Below are 12,948 nucleotides of genomic sequence, written 5' to 3' on the forward strand. Positions count from 1 at the left end.
TTGTTTTTTTCAAAATGAGTCTTATAAGTGGTTTATTAAGACAACGTTTTTAATTATGGTCACTTTTAAAGCACTGTTTTCTAAAAAGTCTTTCTGGTCACAGCAAGTGTTTACTCCTGAGCAGAAAGTTTAAATGTCACTGTTTAGAGCCACACTCAGTTAAAGTTTCTTTTTTATTTTGTACTTGTAATAAATTTTATTAAAAACTCTGTGTTGCAACACAGAAATCTTTTGTCCATGTCAACTTTTCAGTCCTTATTTTGCTCCTAGTTTGTCTTATTTTATACCCAACCAGTAAGAACAGTAACAAGGAAAATGACAGCTGAAGCAGACAGATACCATCATAAATTTACCTTTTATTGTTTCCAAAATGACTTTTTTTATTCACAGAGAGGCTACTCTCTGTATGCAAATGTGTGACCGAGAGCTGCCAGCAATCTTATTTTAAATATTTATAACACAAAAAGGAGAAGAAATATTCACATACATAAAACACAAGCTAATGAGGCTGAATATGTTTATTTCCTCATTATACTCCACTCCATATTTCTGGGACATGTTGCTTCGAAGAAGCCAGACTTTCTTGTAATCTTTGCACATGTTCTTGATCCACAGATCTTTAGGCTCTTTGAAGGATTATAATGTTTTTCTTTGGATTTTAGCTGCTTTTTCACTCATTTTCTGCCCAGTAGCTTGTACCAGCTCTGTGGGAATCACCTTGTTGGTGCTAAAATACTATTTTATGTCAAACTGAGTTATACTTTTCCCAAAATTACCTAAAGACGAGAGAACAAATTGTGTTTTTGTGACAAACTGGTGGTACCAAAGTACCCAAAGGTCCCATTTTAATAGTTTTTTCCAAATTGTCTGTTATGTGTCGACATACCGCCAACTCATTCCTTGAGTTTAGGAGCCTTTTAATGCCTGAATGATTCATAGGTCAGAGGTAAGTACCTTAACAAACCAGTAAATTACACCTCTGTAAAGGATCAGGTTTGACTGAAAATAAGTGAAAAAAAACAACAACCAAAGTCTTAAGACTCTATCTAACTCACAGCCAACAAACAAACAAGCATTTCTCCCCAAACTCTACAGGCAAAAGAAAAAAAGGAATAATTTTAGGAGTCTAATTGTTATGGTTTGATTTTTTTAATTTGTTACATCCACTGAACAAAAGTCCAATCCAGTAAATTTGTCTTCTGTAATGCTTTATTGTGATTTCTGGCTATAATCCGTTGAAATAAGCATTATTGCAGCAGTATCACAGTGCAATTAACAGGCCCATCCTGGCAGATGAGTGGAAGGAAAGGAGGGATGATGTGAAGGAAAAGAAGAACTGAGGAATAATTGCTTTGATCCAATTGTTTCCCAAACCCCTCACCCCAGGCACTTGGTGTACTGTAGCTGTGAAAATGAAATAATAATAAAAAAAAAGCCTTGCTGCTCTCCTTTTTTTCTGCTCTAGAGTCAAAGTCAAATCAACTTGTGCAATGTATCTGTAAGCCTGTGCAAAGGTTTTAAAGTGCCCATGGGGTAGGGTTTGGTATTGATTTGGTATTTTATGATCCAGGATCTGCGTTTACAATTTGTCCAAGTAGTTATCTAGGGCCGGTATGCCCTCTTTTAGACCTTTGCGTTTTCTAATATCGCCGACAACTTGGAAGGGTTTGCTATTGGGGTCACTGGGGTCTCCGGGGAGAATCTGCCAGTGGTCGAATACACACTGAGGGAAGGCCTGGCCTCCGGTGTTACTGCGCAGGTCAGCTGTGAAACCTGAAGGAAAGAAAACACAGAAAAATATGTTTTTTTATTATTAAAAGAAGGAAGTGCCTATAAATGAAAAGCTTCTTTTGATTACTAAGTGCTGACAGACACCTTCAGTAGAAACTTGTAATCCTGGCTTTGATTTATGAATCCTTTAACTTAGTTACAAACGTTTACATATTTTCTTAAACGATGTCACTACCTAAGGTCTGATGATCAAATTAAAATGTTACAGGACACATACACGCTCAAAAGCAGCACATTTGAGTGAAGGCTGTGTGTTGAGAAATCCTTCAGCACAAAGTAAAAGAACCCACCGAAGGACTCGTTGACGGGCAGGTAGGCTTTCACCACAAACATGGGAGTCCCCATCACGTGGGATTCCTCGAACACGTGCCCGCGTTTCCTGTTCAACACGCCGTAGATTCCGCCGACCACCGCCTCGGGGCACTGCACGGAGAGGAGGCACGGACACAGTGACGCTCAGAGGGTGTTCTGAGGTTAAAATGATGTGCGACAGTCCAAACAACAGCTGGTATCATCAACACTAAAACAGGTTAGGATCTATTGCTCCCACTGATAAAACCGATGACCTTTTTGGTGTTAATTTGATTCAAGATGGCTGCCACAGCCAACTGACCTTAGAAAATACAAAAATGGCTTTAAGTCAATCAATTTTACAGATATTGAGCTAAAGTTTGGTGTGATAGTAGCTGAGAGTCATTCACAACATACTATATTGCATGAGATTGAGCAGATCTACAACATCACATCATCTGAGTCTAAATCTCATGAAAGGTGGTGGGCAATAATCACTCCTTCAAGAAATGCTTTTGAGTGAAAATGTGTTTACAAATGATTCTAAATGACCTCACTAGTAATATGCTGAAATATATTTCAAAGACCACAATAAACAAACACCTCCCAGGTATATTCACACTTTTTTTTAAACTTGTTTTATGAAGTGATTCAGTTTTTAAAACCATTTCAATTTGTAAACTAGCATCTGTTGTAGCCTTTTTACCTGCAAAATAGGTGTAACAACTTATATTAGATTATGAATTAGCTATTATTGTGTTGTTGATCATTCAGGGCTTTTTCTTGACTTTTCCTTGAGACCATTTGCCTGTTTCTACCTGTATCTCCACGAGATAGACGGGCTCCATGAGGCGAGGCTGAGCAGTCAGCTGGCAGGCGTACAGGACTCTGCGAGCCGTGGGAATAATCTGCCCGCCGCCCCGGTGGATGGCGTCTGCGTGTAATGTGACGTCGTGGATGTCGAAGCGGATCGCACGCATGTTTTCTTCACACAGCGCGCCCTGGGGGTTGAAGACGGGAAGGACTCTCAGAAAACCAAGCAAGTACATTAAATAGAACGGAGCAAGAGCGGTAAAACGGACTGATCCACCCACCTCTTTAGTTGCCCACTGGAAACCGGCCACGACACTGTCCTTGATCTCGTTGAGGTACTGAACCCCCTTCGTTACGTCTATCAGCAGGTTGGGTCCGGTTCCATCTGGACCGAAACACCAGATCTTCCTGGCCTCCGTCACCTCCCACTCGTACTTGTCAGCCAGGTAACGGGCACGAGCCTTGAGCTCCTGCCGAGCGGTGACCTCCCCCTTCTCGATGTCTTCAGCAAGGCCGTCCGGGAACGGGCGGGACTTCATGAAGAGACGATTGTGCTTGTTGGGGGACTTGGACAGACACATCTGGTCCGACTCCTCTGTCACCGTCTCTCTGTAAGACACCACTGGGTCTGATTTCTAGAAAGAGGAAACAAAGACAGTCAGAACTGAGAGAATGGGTTGCAGCATTTCATGCACATTTTAAAGCCCCCTAATAATGTTGATATGCAAGTTTATACTTTTTGATGGTGACTAGGGGCTATTTTTATATGTCCTGTCCCAAAAAACTTTCTGTATTTAACAAACACTCAGCTTCGTTCTAAACCATTCAACCATTCAACATTATTACCTCACTTCAAATTAAAAAATTTATCAACGTTGCAAGGATACTTGAAAACATTTTTACTGCGTACTGTTGTATTTTCATTAAAAAAGAGCACATTTTAAAAGGTTAAAGCCATCTTTTGTTTCACGGTGAGTTATTTTAGATTGAATTTTTGCAACAGAGACTTGGCCTCTCACCTTCAGCGGAATGCAGGCGTGGTCCTCCTCCAAGTCTTTAAGGCAGATCTCCAGGTGCAGCTCTCCCGCTCCGGCGATGATGTGCTCCCCGGACTCCTCGATGATGCACTGCACCATGGGGTCGGACTTGGCCAGGCGCTTCAGGCCCTCCACCAGTTTGGGCAAATCGGCCGGATTCTTGGCCTCCACGGCCACTCGGACCACGGGGCTCACGCTGAACTTCATCACCCTCATGTTGTGGGCCTGCAGACAGGAGCCGCGTGATTCTCCTTGTGTCATTTCACCAGCTGTTATTGGCTAACACTGCTCAGTGTCTCACAGAGGAGAAAATGAATACCCTACCTGTTCAAAGGTGGTGATTGTCCCCGTCTTAACCAGGAACTGATCAACTCCAACTAGACCCACTATGTTGCCACACGGGACGTCTTCAATAGGCTCCACATACCGGCCCATCATCAGAATGGTCCTGCAGGGACACAGTGAGGAAAAGCTGTCAACAAATGCATGAAAACTAAAGGGGAAAGGAGAGAAGCAGACGTCTGTGAGCGAACAGACTCACCTCTGAATAGGTTTGATGTAGAGGTCTTCCTTCTTGCCAGGAGTGAAGTTTGGCCCCATGATGCGCACCTTCAAGCCCGTGGACACACAGCCAGAAAACACGCGGCCGAAAGCATAGAAACGCCCCTTGTCGCTTGTCGGGACCATCTTGGAAATGTACATCATTAAGGGAGCTTTGGGGTCGCAGTTCTTAATACCTGAGGGGAAAAAAAACGTTAGGACATTAGGCTTTTAATGATAAAATAACCCATAATTGTTGAAAATGCTTTAATGAGATAATAATAATTTAATGTCTGCGTGTGTGAGAGAGGGTTTTCTGCTGACCCATGGCGGCTTCATCGTCTCCGGGCCCTTCGTAGAGCAGCTCACAGCGGTACTTCTGTGCAGTGACGGGCGAGGGCAGGTGGATGGTGATCATCTGGAGCAAGGCTTCTCCAGCAGGCAGCCAGCGGCGCATCACAGCCTTGAGCAGGGGCTTCCCCTCTTTCTCCTTGTCCTCGGAGTCCAGCTTGACGTCCAGCTTCTCGATCAGTTTGGCCGTTTCTTCTTTTTTGAAACCCATGATGGCGTCAAACACCTGCGGGAGCAGAGAGAAGAAAAACTTCAGTAACTTCATTGTTGTTGCTGTATCTGGCCCCATAACATATTTTTTTAAGGTTTGGTAATGAGGCACCAACATCTGATATTAGAAAAAGCTGAAAAGTTCTTCTTAAAATTGCAGGTGGCATTGGGTTTTCACCTTAAAAATGGGATCCAGAACAAGCTGGCAAAAGGTTCGGGGTAATTTCTGACCATCGGGACCGGTGGCAGTCTTACTGAACTTGCCGGCACTTGGATCAAAATATCTAGAAGAAACAAAGACATCAGCACATAACGTAACATTACAGCGTTCAAATAACCTGCACTGACACGTAGCTCCTGATCACGCTACATGTTTTAAATACGCAGAGGCTGATGTATAAAAAACACAAATTGTCCTCATATTTGATATTTCATTTTTACATTTTTGCCCTCTTAAGTCTGATGTGCTTAATTTTAGAGCTTGTTTTTTTTTTTATCTTGAGGTCTCATCCTTGGGGAGAATCAGTCATCCGGATTCATGGAAAACTTTTCAAAAAGCAATCGGTGCTGCTGTCCATTGCAGCGACACCCAGCTGGCCCCTTTTTCTTCTACATGGGTATTTCAGAGGCCCGGGAGCTTAAGGGTTCTCCTCAGTATCTTAGCTGTTCTCAGGACTGCGCTCTTCTGGACAGAGATCTCTGAGGTTGTTCCTTGGAGCCCCTCTTCCAGTTTGGGGGTCACAGCTCCGAGCGCTCCGATGACCACTGGCACCTCTGAGGCCTCGACTCTCCACAACGTCTCTATTTCCTCCTTCAGCTCTTGGTATTTTTCCAGCTTCTCATGTTTCTTCCTGACATTATAGTCACTTGGGACATTAAATCACCCCTGCCTCACTCTGTAGTTTGTTGACCACTACAATGTCTGGCTATATACTTAATAACATATAATAGTTTTTTCTTAAGGTGAAAATAATTATTGGTAAAAAAAAAAAAAAAAGTGGATAGCGAGCCAGGTCGAATTCAGGTTTAGATAAGTAAAAAAACAGAAAATTTAGACATAAAATCAGTGAAAAAAAGAATCATTTTCCACATAAAACCTTTCAAAAGACCTTAAAAAAGCCTGAAGAACTATTTATCATGGACACTTTAAAGAAATCACTTCGAATTTAGACAATAGGTTTAATAGATTTGTTGTTCAAAAACCAGAAAAGTAAGAAAACTTGACTGCTTAAGTGTAATTAAGTCAACAAGTTGACCTACGTGGTGGTCCAGAACACATTTACATTCAGACGGCTCAATAAAAACGGTCTCAGATCCCTTTTGGCTGAGGCCAGAATCCTGTCCATCCTCACACCGAGTTTTAAATATTCTTCTGTCCACTTGGGATCAGATCATCCAGGGTTCATGATGAAATCAAAAGAGCAGCATAAATGGGTAGATGAATCCATTTATAAACCATTTTCTTTATTCTTTGCATCAAGGAAATGTTCACTCTAAATGAAAACCTAAAAATACTGTGGGATTAAATAAATGTGTTCATGTCCTTATCAAGGTCCTGTGACTGGGCTAAATAACCGAGCTCTCTAATGACGTCCCATAAACCAGGAGCATCTGAAGATGACGTACAGAAGGATTTCAGTAACGTCTGTGTGAGGTTCCATACCTGCTGGCTCAGTTCATGCTCCACAGATCGTTTAAAAAGTCTCTGATTCATTTTTCTTTTGTTCAGTCTTTCAAATGATCAGCTCAGATGTCCTTCACTGCTGAATGGAAACCTGACGTCTGTAGTTTGTGGTTCAGTCTGGGTTAACTCTGTTTATCAAACACTGTGTGTATTCGCCGTGATGCTCACCTGTCTCCCCACAGCTTCTTCATCATGTCCTCCACCTTCTTACACCTCTCCGCTGGTCCCAGCTGAGCCACTCCCTTAGCGGTGAACTTGGCCACGTACATCTCAGCAAACTGCTTCAGCGTGAAAGCCCAGCCGTGGAGGCCGGAGCCGAAGCCAACAGTACCGATGATGGGGTCGATCTGAGGAGAATAAACGCAGCGTTCGCGCTATTATAACGGTTTTATCGTAAGTAAGCTACGCTTTCCAAATCCTGTCAGTGTTTGTGCCTCACCATGATGTTCCCCATGGGCCCGCCCTCGTCTTCTCCGTAGGTGGAGATTATGACGTTGACATTCTCAACAATGCGCTGAAACGTCTGGTACAGCTCGTCTGTCTCCAGCTGCAGCTCCAGCAGGGCCCGGTCCATCTTGTTCATCATCAGAACCGGCTTGATGCGCTCGGCGATGGCCTGCCGCAGCACGGTCTCGGTCTGCACGCACACACCTGCCAGGGGAAAAACAACCGGTTGAGTCGCTGTTAAAAAAAAAAAAAAAAAAGGATGACGGTCCTGACGGCGTCCCGTGTGACGTAATGACCTGAGACACAGTCGACCACCACCAGGGCTCCATCGGTTACTCTGAGGGCGGCGGTGACTTCAGAGGAGAAGTCAACGTGACCCGGAGAATCAATCAGGTTGATGAGGAAGCCGTTTCCGTCTTTACACTGCTTGATGAAGGCCAAGTCATTGTCTCCGAGCTCGTAATACAAGGAGATGGCCCTGAGCCGCAGACAGAGAGAACAGTAAATGCCTGGAGACCGTTTTATTATACTTTTAGGCTCATTTTCACTAATAAAACTGTAAATAATACACTAAAATGACCCCACACACCAACTGGTTACAATAATGGCTTCTCATCAGCCAGAAATCTTCCATATTAGTTACTAAATACTTGATAAATATTCAGTGAAATGAATCAAGATAAATGTTTGTACAGTTAATGCAGTCAGACAAATCTGGTGTTTCTTCTCTAAACATCTCCAGATTCAGTGTTTAAATAAATAGGAAGAATAGGAAGAAGTTTATCCTTTAATGTGGTTGGCTTACCAACACAAATGTATGATCTACTTTCACAAACTTGTTGCTGAGGAGTTTATTTAACTGAGTGGTTATAACTCCGTGAACTCATGTGGTTTATGACTCAGCCCAGTGTGAATGCCGTCAGGTTAGCGGACAGCAAAGAAGCACAGCTAACAGCATTTATCAACTATTAATGATGACTAGTATGAGGCTTAAATACCGTACAGAACAGAAACTATTAGGTAATATATTTATTTCTCTCTGACCTTTATAACAAAGCGTCACCCTGGGTGAAATAACTAAGAATGAGGCTGGGAGAGGGGGCAGGATTCTCACTAACATTTAAATCTAAATTACAAAAAAAGTCAGTAATGTGTTTGGAAATAAAAGAGCGTTTCAGAGAGGTTTTAAGAGTCCAGAAGTAAAAAAAAAAAAAGAGGATTGGTTCACTGCTCCATAACAAGGCGTGAAAGAAAAATAAATTAGTTCTTTAGAAATTTAAAATTCAGCGTAAAATTTAAAAAAAAGTTTGTGGATTTAAATCATCTTTGCTTCAAAACAGATATGATACGATTTTAACACAAACACTGCTCATCAGCCAGCCTCGTCAGTCGTTTTCTTATTTTTATCCATTTACTACAACAGTTTTTTACCTCTGTGTAACAGTTACAGCTAAATCTGCTGCTCGTAATCATGTTTAAAGTGAATCAGATTTCTGAAGGTCTCAAGCCTCCTCTGCTTCGTGTTTCATGATCTACGGCAGGCATGGCGTAGATTAGGGGTCTCCAATCCTGATCCTCAAGGGCCACTATCCTGCATGTTTTACTTCTTTCTTTACTTCAACACACCTGATTCAGTGGTTAAATGACCTCTTCATGTTCTGCAGAAGCCTGTTAATCAGCCATTGATCCAAATCAGGTGTGTTGAAGCAGAGGAACAAGTAAAACATGCAGGATAGTGGCCCTCAAGGACCAGGATTGGACACCCCTGGCATAGATGTTCACCTGACTCCTGCAGGTTTTAGAGCAACAAATGCTGATCCAGATGTTGGTGTTGTTTATCAGGAAAGTTCCTGTTCTGTTCAGCAACAACATCCTGCAGGTGTTACAACAGCAGGAAGGAGTCTGGGGGGCCAAACCAGTGAACATATTTGGTGCGTTGCAAACAAAAACAACAAAAAAATGAAAACAAATAAATGTTTACCTGCTGAAATCCTATATCGAGCACAGAATTTCGCTTTTAAAACTATAATAACTTATCTCCTAACATCTGCCGGTTATTTATAGACGACATGACGCAACTCCTTCTGGTAAACACCCCCCTCTGCCAACTGTTCTGAAATGTGCTGCTGATAACGCACACATCTTTTTTTTAAAAAAACGGTTCATATTCCGTTTCAGCGTATGGCAACTTGTTTTTCAAAAAAAAAAAAAAGCTTCAAGCTGAAAGGATCTGGACACGTTTTTATGAGCAGAACTGGAGTTTTGCTTGTGGAACGAGACGTTTGCAACTGCTACAGAGGTTTTTTTTAATTCATGAATGAAAGTAGATAATGTTCTGAGGCTGATTTATTCAACCCAAAGAGCAGGTTTGACAATTAAAGGCTCATTTTTAGTTGTACATTAAGTGAGGAGCCATTCCTAATGGGGACCTGTTTTCTGTGTTTTTCTGCTTTTTTTAAAGTCGATCCAATAAAGGTGTGTGTAGTTGTTAACTTGTGCATCTAAAACCACAACCAACTGGTGCTGAAGAAACAGATTATATGATTTTGTATGGTTCAGTACCTAATTAATGACACTAAATGGAGCTAATATTTGGTTACAGAGGCATGTTGATGATTTGAAGTTGTGTTTTGGGGATGTTTTGGAGCACTGTGCAGTCCTGGCCCTGCTCCCCGAGCCACGTACGTGGATTTTATGGTGATGCAGCGCTCCTGCTCGTCTTTGCGCGTGTCTGTGAAGCGGGTCTCTCCGGCCCGGGCCGAGGCGATGATCCCCGCCTTGGACACCAGCGAGTCGGTCAGCGTGGACTTCCCGTGGTCCACGTGGGCGATCACGGACATGTTCCTGATGTTGGACTTCTTGTCCATGATGGCACGGATCTGATCCACCGTGAAGTTCACCTGTCGAGAGCAGACCGGACGTGAGCGAGTTGGCTCACAAGCCGGGGCGGGCGTTAGTCGCGTGCACGCGTGTCTATTTGTGTCTGCCTGGCTCAGCTGTTCCAAGCAGGGCTATAAAAAGAAAGACATGTTTGAAACCGAATCTAGGTGGGAAGGAGGGTGGGCACAGGGTGAAGACTTGGCCTTCTGGCTGAAGTGACAAACCAGAACATTTTGATCCACCACTCACATGCTGAAACGGGAAAAAGAAACATTAACAAGACGACATCAACTTACAAAAATGGACAATCCTGATTAAAAATACACATCCTGAGCTGACTACCAAGAAAAAAGGCCGTTACGTGCTTTTGTTTGTGGCTTTTTAGGAAATCAAGAGGAAAAGATGCACAGCTCAGAGAGGATGGATTAATTGATCAGATTTTTGTTTCCAGCTCTCAGTCGTTTCAGCTCGTTAGCCGGCACGGCAGCTTGGTCTGGACGGACCTTGGCCAGCCTGTCATGGAAAGTGACAAACATCCGCAGCTGTCAAAACTACAAACTAACACTGCAGCTGGAGATGTATGTTGCGGTAAAAAGTAATCAGCTACAAGCAGATCCAGGACAAACAAGAGCTGAACTGGGCCTCGCGTCTGTGCTTCACCTTGGGGGCTACAAAGTGACAAAATCTGCCTCTGATTACGGGCAACAAAAGCACCGTTTTAGACCATCCTGGAGTCTAGGATTCGCACAGAGACCATGGGAAGTAGGGGTGGGGAGGATGCTGCAGCCCCTGCTGGCGTATGCCAGAGAACGTGCATGTCCAAACAAACAACTAACAAAGAATAAAAAACAGATTTGATTAATTAGTGTTTAAATTCCAATGATATTAGGATATTATTGAGTTTTGCATGTTTGATATATCGGAAAAGGACGGGCGGACGGATGACATATAAACCTGTTATTGTATAATTTACAAAAACTTCCCAACAAAGTGAGCAGATTAGCATTAGATCACGACTGCGTACAGACACCCTCTATCCATATTTATATTTGACAGCATATATCTGTTCTATCCTTCATATGAACAGCACCCCCTAACTGAGACATGTTCCCACAGCTCAGACCTACTGGCATTTATTTTCCTTAAAAAATAATGAGTCAGTGATCCAGTCTTATTTGAGCTAATTCATGAAAAAAAAAACATTCCACAAAGAAGGGCTAATACAAGAATTTATTGGGACAATATGTTGATAATAATGACAGTAATGAAATGTAGAGCAGCTCTCTGCAGTGGGCCTCTGTGTGGTTTTATATTTTATATTAAAAGGAATGACGCAATCTCCAGTAATCCCATGTAAATCTAAAGGAGGATTCACCCTATTTTCCTTCACACACACACACATCAGCCCTTGTGCTGTCGCTTCCGCGGTTTAATCACATTAATACTGCAGTTATCTAACGCTTCATATTAAAGGTCTGCGGTGATCGCCACAGAGGCTGCGGGCCTTGCGGTAAAAAAGAAAAAAGAAAAGGCCCCAGTCCTGTTTTATCCGCTGCGTATATCCTAACGGACCACAGGCCGAGCCCTTATCCGGTCACATAACAGCCCGCAGCGTCGGCATGCGTCCCGCCGCACCTGACGGGCTCCATCCACGGCCCGGTCCGCTGCGCTGACACCGTTACACGCGCGCAACGAAGGTTATTCGGGCTGAAGAGGCGCGCCTCTCCGGCCGCCGCGGACGAGCTCGGCGGCCGAAGCCCGGCTGGGTTCGGACTCACCATGGTGCCTGCGGGTCGTGGACCTTCCTGTGCGGGGTTGTCGGTGTGAACACTGCCTCTGAGGACGGGCAGCGCCGGTGCGGTGGCAGGAGAGACGCTGCTGCTGCTGCTGCTGCGGCGGCGGCCGTGGAGGAAAGAGGGCTCAACAGCAGGGGGCGCTGCTGCTTATCCTCCGGCTGGCTGCTATCAGGTTTCTGGGTGGGTGGGTGTATGTGTGTGTGTGGGTGTCCAGTTCGGCTACAGCATGTGTGTGAGTCCAGTTCTGCTAAAACACCCAGAGTACAAGCTAAATGGAAGAAAGGCTAAGCTAAAAGTAGCAAAATTCTAGCTAAATGTTAGTAGTGAGTAGTGAAAGCTACAATTAGCAGAACTGTAGCTAAATACTAAAAGTGGCAAAAAGGCCACTTAAGCTAAAATTAGCAGAACTGCAGCTACATGCTGAAAGTAGCAAAAAGGCTACTTAAAAGCTAAAAGTAGCAGAACTGTAGCTAAATGCTAAATAAAACCTAAGCTAAAACAGATTTCAAAGAGAAAGAGCTGCTGAGATCTTTGTGTATTTCTGCGTGAAATGATTTTTAATTCAAGTTAAATATTTTTTTAAGTATAAAAAAAAGTATAAAAATCACAGCATGACCTGAACTTTCTGACACATGAAGAGCTGAAATAGGACAAAGTAGGCAGAGGTAGAACCAAAAAATATACAGAAAAATACAAAAATAGGAAAACCATGCTGACTCAGCACTCACACAATAAAAGTATTAATGATAATAAAATGATTTAACTGGATTTTACTTTGTTAGTCAGGTCTAAAAAGTTTAAAGTGTTTTATTTAATTGTAAAAATTGGATCTTATTTATTTAATTGCAGAAATGGTTCATTATTACTTTTAATGTATTCTTATGATTTTTTAAAAATAAATTAATTTATTGTATAAAATCAATTAGAATAATTAACTAAAATATACAACAATATTTAACAGAAACATTACCTTAGCAGGACAAACATACAGTCATGATGTTAAAATGTAAATCCTCACAAACAAAACATGACCAATAGTTTTATTGTACAATATTTATTAAACACACTTAACATTATACACTGATATATTCTAAGAAGAACAAGGAAA

The 12,948-nt window shown here is 42.6% G+C and overlaps 1 protein-coding gene across 1 annotated transcript; it reads right to left on the reverse strand.

The window, feature by feature from the left end:
- Positions 1-1,133: 1,133 nt before the first annotated feature.
- On the reverse strand, positions 1,134-11,987 carry LOC108239462 (elongation factor 2). The gene is made up of 14 exons (XM_017422170.3): positions 11,823-11,987; positions 9,850-10,064; positions 7,461-7,642; positions 7,157-7,368; positions 6,886-7,064; positions 5,212-5,317; positions 4,797-5,049; positions 4,474-4,669; positions 4,257-4,380; positions 3,915-4,157; positions 3,177-3,530; positions 2,901-3,083; positions 2,082-2,214; positions 1,134-1,773 (listed from the first exon to the last, which is right to left on the reverse strand). Exons 1-14 carry the CDS (start codon positions 11,823-11,825, stop codon positions 1,580-1,582), a joined length of 2,577 nt encoding a protein of 858 aa, XP_017277659.1. The 5' UTR covers positions 11,826-11,987; the 3' UTR covers positions 1,134-1,579.
- Positions 11,988-12,948: the final 961 nt, after the last annotated feature.

Source organism: Kryptolebias marmoratus, linkage group LG20 (genome assembly GCF_001649575.2).
Source record: "Kryptolebias marmoratus isolate JLee-2015 linkage group LG20, ASM164957v2, whole genome shotgun sequence".
Lineage (NCBI taxonomy): Eukaryota > Metazoa > Chordata > Actinopteri > Cyprinodontiformes > Rivulidae > Kryptolebias > Kryptolebias marmoratus.